The 12,081-nt window shown below is 48.6% G+C and overlaps 1 protein-coding gene across 1 annotated transcript; it reads left to right on the top strand.

Moving 5' to 3' along the window:
- The first annotated feature begins 11,256 nt into the window (after positions 1-11,256).
- MYMX (myomixer, myoblast fusion factor) lies at positions 11,257-11,954 on the top strand. The gene has a single exon (XM_058553948.1). The coding sequence runs from the start codon at positions 11,265-11,267 to the stop codon at positions 11,517-11,519; it is 255 nt and encodes an 84-aa protein (XP_058409931.1). The 5' UTR covers positions 11,257-11,264; the 3' UTR covers positions 11,520-11,954.
- The last annotated feature ends 127 nt before the right edge of the window (positions 11,955-12,081 follow it).

Genomic DNA, 12,081 nt, shown 5'->3' with positions numbered 1-12,081 from the left:
TAATCATGAGAAAAACATCAGACAAATCCCATTTGAGGAATATCTTACGAAACGCGTGACCAGCACTCCTCGAAACTGTCAAACTCATCAAAAACAAGAAAAGTCTGAGAAACTGTCACAGCCAAGAGGAGCTTGGGATCCTGGCACGGGAAAGGGAAATTAGGTAAAAATTAAGGAAATCTGAATAAAGTATGGGTTTTAGTTAACATCAATGTATCAATACTGATTCCTTAATCATAACAGACATACTGTTCTAAGGTAAGATGTTAATTATAGGAGAAATTGGGCGTGGGGTATACAGAAATTCTCTGTACTGTCTTCACAATTTTTCTGTAAATCTTAAACTATTCTAAAATAAATAATTTGTTTTAAAAAGTAATTAAAATATATACCTTGGAGGGCTGGCCCCGTGGCTTAGCAGTTAAGTGCGCGCGCTCCGCTGCTGGCGGCCCGGGTTCAGATCCCGGGCGCGCACCGACACACTGCTTCTCCAGCCACATTGAGGCCACGTCCCACATACAGCAACTAGAAGGATGTGCAGCTAAGACATACAACTATCTACTGGGGCTTTGGGGGGAAAAATAAATAAATAAAATTATTAAAAAATATATATATATATATACCTTGGAGATACTCTTCTATTAGTATATAGAGAGCTTCCTGATGACTTTTTATAGCTCTATAGTATTCCACTGTAGTGAAGTCTTATTTATTTGTCAGTTCTTTTTGGAGGGTTGTTTCCAGTCTTTCACTATTATAAACAATGCTACAATGAATAACTCTATACATATGTCATTTTATTCAGTGCAAATATTTCTGTAGGATAAATTTCTGAAAGTGGGATATTGAGCTAAAGAGTTTATGTATCAGTAATTCGAATAAATATTAAATTTCCTTCCACAAAGGAAGTACCAATTTATACTCCCACCAGCAATATACGCGAGTGAGTATTTCCCCACTGCCTCATCAGCAGGGTGTATGGTGAAACTTTCGCATATTGCTAACCTGATAAATGAAACATGGTTTTTCAGTGTTCTTATAAGTTGCATTTCTCTTATTGCAAGTGAAGCTGAGCAAATATTCGTGTTTTGCTTGCATCTCGTTTTCTGTGAGCTGTGTCATATTCTTTGTCCATTTTTATACTGGGCTTTTGTGTTTTTCCTTATAAAACTCTAGGAGCTATATATATTTTAGGAAGATTTGATCTTTGTCTGCATAGGGGCTGCCAATATTCCTTTTGCTGCCAACAATCCTTTTGTTGGCCATTTGTCTTTCACTAGGTTTTTAACGCCTGCCGTGTGGACCCTGCCCCTTGGCTCCAGCAGGTTGCTTTCCTCAGGCCGCCTGTCTCCTCTCAGAGCCACACTCCAAAGCCCCGCTAGTTCCTTGCTCTTCCTGGTGACATACGACCGCTTGGTGACATTTGACTCTATACTGAAAACTCCTCTTACGTGTAAATAACATTTATTGTGTCTTTTGTCTGATTCCGGGGGGTACATATTCTCATCAGAACATAGAAGATACAGAAAAGCGCACAGAAGAAACCCAACACCAGCCTTTTATTCCATCTCCCAGGGTAACCATTTCCTGTTTATTGATGCCTATGTGTGTTTGTGTGTTTATTTATTTACAAAATAAATTTCTTAAATTTACCCAGTCCCTTGGGGAGTCCATAACTGCACTTTCTTACCACTTGGATTTCTCCTTGTGCTTATTCTGTCCCCAAAGGCAGGTGAATTCCAGGTGCTGACGTGGATGGGAACTTTCCCTCCTGCCCATCCCCACACCTGCCGCACTCTCTCTCCTGGACTCCCGTCCACATTTGTGCTGCCTGCCCCGCTTCCAAGCTTAACGTCTGCCCACACTCCCGCCAGCGATGTCAAATTCTAGGTCTTATCTGGTTTTCAGAACCACCTTGTTAGAAACCAGAGTTCATCAGCCCATCCCTGCAAAAGACCCTGGCTTTCTTTTTATTAGTGACACCAGCCAAGAGGAATGTCCAAGACTTGCCCAAGCATGGTTTCTGGCCCACGCCCTGCACACACCAAACATCCCTGAATTGAGCCCCCTCTGCGTGGCCTCCTGTCTTTGCTCATGATCCTCCTCACCTGGACTCTGTCCCCTTCCCTGCAGTAGGCCTCCCCACGACTATCTGTCACATTCTGCCCATCCTCTGCCCCCAGGGCACCCTTTACCTCTTCCTTTTCCTCCTGAGTCCCCCTCTGAGGCCCTCCCCCCTCCCTGGTCTCTCCTTCAGGCCTCAGCTCAGAAGCTCTGTCCTCCAGGAGGCCTCTTCTGAGAAGTTCCACAGGCACGCACCCCAGGCCCCATGCTGGCTGGGCGCCCTGGACTCCCACAGTGCCAAGACTTCTCCCGGCAGAGCATTTATCTTTCTGCATTGTAATTTCCTGTTTACTCCTCTGTGTCCCCTACTGACCATATACTGGGGTCAGGACTGTCTTTTTCATTGACGTATTTCAAGTGCCTGCACGAATGAACACTAAATAGGTTTGTTGACTAAGGAAATGAATGGCTCCTCCAGCCAATGTGACTGCTCCCCACTTTGAACCTTGGAAGCTCTCCATCAAGGATGCTTCCTGTAGGGCCAAGGTGGCCCTGCTGGAATTGGAACCCTCCTGGGTCTGATGTGCAAACTTCTCAACCTCGACCGTCTTCCTACCACCCTCTTCTGACTGTCACCGAGGTCCTCTCTGAACCTGTTTATTCATCTGTCTAAAGAAGAGAACACTCGGGACAATTATAAGGACCAAACGAATCATGTACTTTGTAAATGGCAATGTGATAAATGAATATGAGGTGTGGATACATTATAAAAGAGAATGTTACCATTCATTGAGCATGGTTTCCGTACCAGGCACTGTTCTAACCGGTATTAATGTCTTTCATCCTAACAAATCAGCTCCAGTTCACAGAAAAGTAAACTGAGGCACAGAGCAGTTAACGACTTATTTGCCTAAGTTTTTGCACTGGCAGTAGAGAAGCTGGGACTCGAACCTGGGCCCATAGCTCCAGAGCCATTGGCTTCACCACCACCCCATACTCCCTCTGTGTTAAATAATATTATTAGTATGATGTGGTCTGAGAGCTGCCCTCTTTGATTAATTGTCCTCTTCAGTTAATTAGTTAATTGGGTTGTGTGACCCAATCACAACCACCCTCTCCCGGCATGATTCTGACTCCAACGGTAATTCTGTGGGTAGATTTTTGTGTAGATAACCGCTATCTATCACAAGAATGGAGACATGTTCAAAACGTAGTTCTTTAAAAAGGACCATGCCCATACTTTCTGTTTTCTGACATTTGTATTATCAGATTCAAATAGAATAAATACTCATCAGTTGAATTAAACACAGAGAAGTTTAACAGCACCTGTTTTGTCATAATTGACATGGACTTGGCTTCACTGGTATTGACAGATGTATATTTCCCAAACCCACCATTCCAGGTTGCCAAGCACCCTTAGGATGAGGTTTCCAGTCCCTTCCCTCATATTTTCAGAATTCCCTCACCGAGAGAGACGGGGGGGCAGGGAGGGAGGGGAGGGAAGAGGCCAGGCTGGCTGGGGGTCTCCACTTGGATTCACAAGGGGCAGGAGAAGAGAGATAAGGAGAGGTTTGGTGGGCACCCACAGTTCTTCTGGGTCTGTGGCTCAGGGAGCAGGCTGTGCTCCCCTCGACTGCCATGGAGGTGGCATGTCAAGGTCACCCCCGGCCTCCCTCCTTTGCCTGTCCTAGTCCCGCTCCCCTGATGTCAGCCTCATCCCTTGCACAAAGTACCAACTCCCACCGGAGAAGAGAGGGAGGCAGAAAGGGGCCAGCTCTGGACAGCCAAAGAGAGACTGAGGACAGAAAGGGGGATGCCCCCCAAGGGCCAGCCAGAAACAAGAGGCCTGCCTCCCAACACCTCGCTCCCTAACTGCCTTTACTTCTGGGGGGCCGGAAACTTGTGAAAGGCAGAGAGGGAAAGAGAGGCAAAAATTTGGAAGAGAGGGAGAGAGGTCCAGAGAAAAAGGGTAAGAGGTTAGGGAGACCAACACATGCTCCACTATTAAATGAATGATATGCAGAATAATAATGAAATACTGAGGACGGCAAATAATACAAGAGTATTAAATACTTCCATGTATTCACCACCAAGATTAAATAGATTAAACAAGATTGCCATATTTCCTTTAGCTTTCTTCATTTTTTTAAAGGATTACTACATTGCAGACACAGCTACAGTCCCCTCCCTCCACGTGTGGACCGTCATTTCCTCTTTTTTTAAAAAATATTTTTTTTGAACTTAGTGGTTTATTTTATTTTTTTTATTTTTATTTTTTCGTGAGGAAGATTAGTCCTGAGCTATCATCTGTTGCCAATCCTCCACTTTTTGCTGAGGAAGACTGGCCCTGGGCTAACAACTGTGCCCATCTTCCTCTACTTTATACAGGACGCCGCCACAGCATGGCTTGACAAGCGGTGCATCAGTACGTGCCTGGGATCCGAACCTGCAAACCCCGGGCCTCGGAAGCTGAACACCCACACTTAATCACTACGCCACCGGGCCAGCCCTGTCATTTCCTCTCGGAGAGAGCCATTCTTCTGAAGTCCTGTCTGTCATTCCCACCTGTGTTTCTGCTTTTACTACATGGGTATGTATCCACAAAAATATATACCATTGCTCATGTTTCAAATTTTTACATAAATGGTATAATTTGGCTCGTATTCTTTTGCCACTTGGTTTTCTCTTACTCAGCATCATGTTTTTGATATTTATGCATATTGATACATGAGAGTGAGTGCATTCATTTTATCTGCTGTATAGTATTCCATTTGATAATTGAGTTTACTTTTCTGTTCTCCTATTGGGGGACATTTAAGTTGTTTCCAATTTTTTTTGTTATTACAAAAAACATGAATGGACATCCTCATACATGTCTCCCTGGGTGCATCTGTGAGAATTTCTCTAGAGTCACATCTAGAAGCAGAATTGCTGGGTTCCAGGAAAATGTGGGTTTCCAGCTTTACCAGATACTGCCAATTGCCCTCTAAAATGACTGTGCCAGTGAACTTTCCCTCCAGTACTCCATGAATTTCTCTTCTCAGGGTTGCAAAAATTCTTCCAAACATAATTTGCACTTCCTCATATGCTGGTATGGATAAGTAACTGTTTACATTTATAGGCTTATCATGTTTCCTCTTCAGGAAATGACCTGCTCATATCCTTTGTTAATTTTCCTATTGTTTTCTGTTGTTTTTTTTTCTTACTGATTATGAAAGTATTTTATTTATGATTGACACGAATCTTTCTTTTTTCACTTTGCTTGTAGTGTCTTTTGTTAATTGAAAGTTTTTAAATTATTATCAAAGCTGAGTGATCGATACATGGGGGTTCTTTATACTATTATCTCTACTTTTGTGTGGTTTTGAAAATTACCATAACAAGAATTTTGTAAAAATCTATAAAACAAATAATTCTCTACTATCCCAAATTCTTTAAGATCAGCTTCTATATTTAATACTTTTAATTTCCACATTCAGGTCTCTAATGCCACTAGAATTTATTTTTGTAGTTGGTGTGCCTGAGGATCAAATCTTCTCTTTCCCTCCTGGATGGGCAACTGTCCCAGCCCCACTTCTCACCCTGTATGTCCCTTCTCCTCTGACCAGAAATTCCCGCTCTGCCTCATATATTCTTGGGTTTGTTTCAAGCTCTCTGTTCTGTTCCTTAGTCACTGTGTCTATTCTTGCATCTTGCCACACTGTTTTAATTCCCATGTTACCAGATTGGTATCTGTAGAGCCAACTTGGTACCCTCTCTTCTTTTTCTTCTTTACTTCTTCTTGGTCCTTTTTCCTTCCATATAAATTTTATGATCGTTTACCCAATTCCAGAAAGGGAAAAAACCAACACTGTTGGGTTAATTGGAATGGCATTGGCATTGAATTTATAGATTAATTTGGGGGAGAGCTAACATCTTTATAACATGATACTTTCCTGACCATTATCTTGGGACATCTGTCCATATATTTAGGTTTCTTTTGGTCCCTATGTAAACATTTGTTTGTTTTCTCCGTTAGGGTCTTGCTCAGCCTTTGTTAGTTTTATTCCTGGGCCTGCGGTTTTTGCGGCTCTCCCTCCCCACATCAAATATGCCAGGCATGTCCTTCCTTACCCCCTACTCCAGCCCCTTGGTGCACTCCCCTCCCTCCCGCTGTCCAGGGAGCAGCTGTCCTGCCCCAGCAGCTGACTGTTCCTGTGAGGCCTTGCCAGAGTGGGTAGGGCTCCCACCTCACACCTCACACCTCGGGTCCTGTCAGCTGAGTCTGGGGAGAGTGACAGTTGTTTCAGTGAGGACAATGGGCTGCATTCTGTACAGGCCCTTCTCTGGGCCTCCTGCTCCCCAGCCAGAGCAACTGTTCTTGTAGATAGGGTAGGGCCCCACCTGTCAGCTCTAGATACTCTTCCAGGCCACATCCAACTCCCTGACCCATTTTCTTTGTGTCTTACGAGCATGTCTAGCATGTGTGCTACTGCCCAATGGCCTGTCCGTGGGTCTACCATTGCCTGGAACTGGTGGGCACGGGGATGGAGGTCAAGGGTAAGGGACCGTGCCTCACGAGTACATCATCTCTTACCTGGGAGGAGCTGCAGTTCACAAAGTGTTCTCTCAGCTATCAGCACACTCAGCCTCAGATCCTCATAGGATAGATGGTTCCAGGACTACTGTGGCAGGCAGAGAGGTGCTGTGGTAGGTGACAGGGCTGAACGCCCAATTCCTGGCTAGTACTCTGCCCTTCACTGCCTGCCGACACTTCCTAGACCTGGCTGGCCTCCACACCTGCTCCTCGGCCCCTGCTCACCTCAGCACTCCCTACCCTTGACAAGGCCTTCCTGCCTCTCTTCAGAACTCCTTGTATGGGGGTCAGCACTGCCCTCAACCACCCACATGGGAAGGGCTCCAGGCCAGCACTGATCCCCCAGAGGGGACAACAGGACAGTAAAACATGACAGAGCCAGGGGCCAGGGCCTTGCAGGAACCCAGCCCTCCGTCAATTCTTCAGGTGTTAACTGAGCCCCAGCATCCACTCACAGAGGCTGCTCATGAGCAGCTGGTGCCTCGTAGTGGGTCTTCAAGGAGCAGCCAACTGGGCGGGCTTCAGATACGGGGTATACTGGGAGGGAAAACCCAAAAAGGTGGACGGAAACAAACTCTTGTTTATTGGACACGTTCTAGGAGCCGAGCTCTGGACCTAGTCTTCTCCCACCTCCTGATCCTGTCAGAGGTAGGTGTCATGGGAACTCCCTTTTCAGGGAAGAAGATCATCCCTACCCCCAGTTGTGCAGCGTAGGGTCTACTCAGGCATCCAGAGAGGCCCTGAGAGAGGGTCCCAGAGCCCGCAGTGAATCCAGATCCGAGTGACCAGTGCAGAAGTACCCTTCCCCTCCCCGGGCAGGTCGGTGGCCATGTTGTAGAGTGCTTTGGACCCCTGGATGGGGACAAGCAGAAAGGGGTGCGAGGAGCAGGAGGCCCACTACTCCCAGGTCTCGAGAGAACCCATTAGCTCTATTGCAACTCTGGCCACCTCAGCATCGGTTTACCCAACTGCTTGTCTGTCACCCTCTGACTCTTGGGGTGTCTGTCCTGCTCACCACTGTGTCCTCGGCGCCTTGCACAGGCCTGGCCCACAGTGAGCATTCAATGCTTGTTGTTGACACGAACGGTCCAATTAACCGATGCCTATGTATGGGGGTGGTGGGGGCCCCCAGGACACTTCTGGAGGGCTCTGAGGATCTGGGGAGAGGACCAGGGAGGAGGACTCCAGGGGTCACTTACTGCCCAGCCCACACGCCTCAACTTCACAAGTTGGCACCCAGACAATTTTTTTTTAATTAACTTTGAGGAACAGGAGGTTTGGCCAATTTCCTCAAAGTTGCCTGGTCCCTCCCTGGCCAGGAGAGGGCAAAGGGTAGAGGTCAGGGCAGTGCAGGCGGGATCCATGACACAAAGCTAAATTAGAAACTAGAAGGAATTGCTCCATGGCAGCTTTGTTGCCAGAGAGGATGATTATTTTTCCAGGAAAGGCTGAGGAAATCTTAGCAGAGTCCTTGGCTTCCTGCCTTGGAGAAAATGTCTGGGGTGGGGTGGCGGGTGGGGTGGCGATGGGGTGGGAAGGAGGTGGAGAGAAGAGTTAGTCCCCAGAGGGTGTGAGCGGCAGAGAGTAAACTCAGACTCCATCCAGCCCTGGTCCCAGCCGTGCCCCTTCCCCACTCCCTTCCCAGCCCCCTCTGGGATCCCCCATTGTTACCATTGTTATCCTGTTTCCTTTACCCGCCTCACAGTCCCAGGCCCCTGGACACTCTGTTTCCAGGGAGCAGGGAAGGGCAGGAGTCTGGCCCCAGGCCCAGGGTCCAAGAATCTCACAGCTGGAAATTCCCATAGCTGTGGAAACTGAGTCCAGGAGGGGTGGGGTGTGGTTTACCCAAGACCACGGCCACCACAGATGTGGGCCAGCATGTGGTGGGGCCTCCAGGGTTCCCTCGAGATGACAGACTTAGGAGGTTCCCAGAAGGAACCATTGAAGCCTGACTTGCCCTCTCCTAGGCTCCGTGTGGTCAGTTCTTCCTGTCCATGCGGATCTCTCCAGCTGTTTGTGGCCCATGGGGGTCTCACACACATCCTAGAAGAATGTGTTTGGATCCATGGAGCTCTGGGTCTCAGTAGCACAGGCCCTGGGACAAGCAGGCCTGGGTTTGGATCCCAACACAGAACGTTTATTTATTTGTTTATTCTTATAACAAATGTTTATTGCCAAGCACTGGGGACACAGCAGACAAAACAGACACAAGTCCCCATTCTCATGGAGTTTACATTCTAGCGTGGGAGGATGTCGACAATGTTTTGTTGTGGAGACAAATAGAGCAGAGGAGGGGATGGAAAGGAAGCAGCAGGAGAAGGGCTGGAGGGAGTGTACTTTTAAATAGGATGGATGGGTAACATGTGGGCAAAGACTTGAAGGAGGTGAGAGATGGAGCCATGTGGATACCTGGAGAAAGAGCCCTATAGGTAGCAGCAATAGTAGGTGCAAATGCCCTGAGGCAGAAACATGGCTGGCACAGTTAAGGAGCAGAAAGGAGGCCACTGTGCTGGGGCAGAGAGAGAGGGGCAAGGACTAGAAGTTGAATCAGGAAGTCAGGCAAGGCCAAACCACCCAGGGCCTTGTAGGTCACAATTAAAGCCTTTGGCTTTAACTCTGAGGGAGACGGGAGCTATTGGACAGTTTGAGCAGAAAAAGGACAGGATCCGATTCGTATTTTATAAAGATCATTCTGGTCACTGTGTGGAAAAGAGAAACGGAAACACCAGTTAGGAAGCTACTACAATAATTCAGAAGAATACTCAGACAAAGGTAGTCATGGTGAGAAGTGGTGAGATTCTGAATATTTTACAAGTAGAACCACCAGGCTTTACCAATGTGGGTAGTGCACTGTGATAGAAAGAGAGAAGTCAAGGATAACTTCCAAGATTTTAGCCAGAGTAACTACAAAGATGTAGTTGCCAATTACAGAAAGGGGAGAGCCTGAAGGAGGGGCAGGTTTGGGGGGAAGTCAGGCCATTTATCTGTGTGATTCCAGGTAAGTTGCTTAATCACTCTGAACCTCAGTTTCTTCTTATTATTATTATAACCATTATAACAATGGTTATAATAATCGCTCCCCTGCAGGTGTGGTGAGAACTAAGTGAGATGATGAACTCACAGGCTTCGCAAACAGATGTACTCAATACACGTTCCACCCACAGCCCAGGGATGACATATGGCCGTGCCATCTCCTCAGGAAACAGCTAGAAGGAGAGGAAGACGACCCCTATAAATCTATACTCTAGCTCCTCTCCCCTGCTTCCTCCAGGTAGAAGTGGAATAGACCTTTTTGATGTTTAAGTTTTCTTTCTTCAAGGTCTTTGACGGTTCTGGAGATGGTGATTGATGCTACTGGAGGCTGGTGGTGGGATGACGATAAAGAGTATATTCCCAAGGCTGTGAAGCTTACACAACACTTTCATGGTCATTATCTCATCTGAGTCTAGCAAGGCAGAAATCAGACCCATTTTATGAAGTAGGAGAAGAGGTATTTAAAAACAAAACAAAACAAACCTAGACTGTCTCTACTTCACTATCTCATGGAACCTCATTTAACCTTCGGGGTAAAAAAAAGTGGGTAAGAGGGTCCAGAAGTGGGTGTCCCTCTTCTGTTCCTGAGTGGGAACGCCGCCCAGCTGTCCAACTGGACGCAGCTTTAAGACGGATGGTGACCCCACTCCTGCACCCCCAGGAGAGGGCCCCTAAGTGCCTGCCCGGGTGCTCGGCCCCCTCTCTCAGCCACTCTGGGCATGTCTGGTGTGTCTGGGCCGCAGCCTTACTGCTTCTCAGGTTTGGGCCAGCAGATCTCATCCCATTCCAGTTACTCTCCCCAGTTACTCCCATCGGACGGGACCCGAGCCGGGAAAAATCAGTGTGCCTAAGGTCACACCATTAGAAAGCACACTCTGGGTTCCCACTCTGAGGTCTGCCTCCAGGAGGAAGAACTCCTGCATTCCAATTCCTTCCACTTCTGCCAGCCCAGCTGCCCCCTCCCCTCCATCTACCAGGTGCCAGAACACAGCTGTCTCTTCGCTGCTCCCAGGCGAGCTGTCCTGGGTGGGGCTGAGCTGTGTAGTGTCCAGGGAGGCTGTGCCCCCACAGGCAAATTCAGCCAGAGATTGATTCTGAGCAGCAGTTCTGACCGGTGAGAGCTGCTGCCATGGATGGATGGACCGGTGCGGGTGGGGGACTGGGAGGGTAGGGAGTGTCGGATCAAGGGCCCTCAAAAAACAAACTTAGAATCGCCTGGGGAAGAACTCCTGCTGGATGGGGGAGAAGGGTTGAGGAATGCCAGGTGACTGAGGGTGTGCATGAGGAGGGTAACTAGGGGAGGGGAGGGTCCAGAGAACCGTAGGAGGCCCTGGAGGCTGGGGATGGCAAGCTTTACTGTTGCTTTGGCTCTGTGTCTCCTTAGCTATGGTGAGAACCCCCCTTCCCCAGCTACCTTGCCAAGAGAAAGGGCTGCGGGAAACTAAAACCGACCCGCAAATTAAGATCTGGGGAGCATGAGGGTGTAAACTAAAGGGAGGGAAATCCTGCCCACCCCCCGTCTTTGCCAGGTGAGGAGGGGGTGGAAAGGCAAGCCTAGAGTCTGGATTGCCTTCGCAGCCACGGCCCAGCCATGCCCGCTCCGCTGCTCCCGCTGCTGCTGCGAACACTGCTGTCCTGCCTGCTGCTGCCCGCGGCCCGCCTGGCCCGCCAGCACCTCCTGCCCCTGCTGCGCCGCCTGGCTCGCCGCCTGGGCTCCCAGGACATGCGAGAGGCTGTGCTGGGCTGTCTGTTGTTCGTCCTCAGCCAGAGACACCCGCCGGACGCTGGGGAGGCCTCCAGAGTGGCCCGCCAGGAGAGGAGGGAGAGGCTAGCCCACCAGAAATGAGGCCACGAGTCCTGGGAGCAGCTGTATTCATCGAAACACTTTCTTTTTGGAGTGAGACAGTCCTGGCGTGGTCACTGACCAAGGGGTCAGACCAGGACATGCCTCCCCACTACCAGCAGAAACAATTGGAAGGATGATTGGAAGGATGCCCTGCATCGAGCGGGAAACTCATCATGACCCCTCCTTCCCTCTGCATTCTTCCCAAGACCCTTCCTAGTCACCTCTGGCCTGAGTCGGGGGATGAACTGACCGCCCCCCCCATTCCCAGGCAAATGGTAATACGAGGTCCCATCAAAAACAATGCTTAACCCAAGGACAACTGAGAATTTAGCTGACAGAAGAGATCTTCATCTGTCTGTCTTCCAGACTCAGTAGCTTAAGATAGGACCTTGGTTCCCTAGGGAGTCAGTCCTGTCCCCGGAAGGCCAGCATGCAGCAGGTGTTCAATAAATATTTGTTGATCTGAATTCTTGGGATGCCTTGAAAAGTCTTGTCACCTGTACTGCTCCGCCGCGAAACAGTCTAACCTGGCCGGGGTGGGGTGGGGAAACAACTCAAGACT

This window comes from Diceros bicornis, chromosome 14 (genome assembly GCF_020826845.1).
Source record: "Diceros bicornis minor isolate mBicDic1 chromosome 14, mDicBic1.mat.cur, whole genome shotgun sequence".
Taxonomy (NCBI): domain Eukaryota; kingdom Metazoa; phylum Chordata; class Mammalia; order Perissodactyla; family Rhinocerotidae; genus Diceros; species Diceros bicornis.
The sequence above is the reverse complement of the archived record's forward strand: the minus strand, read 5'-3'. Positions and strand labels throughout refer to the sequence as shown.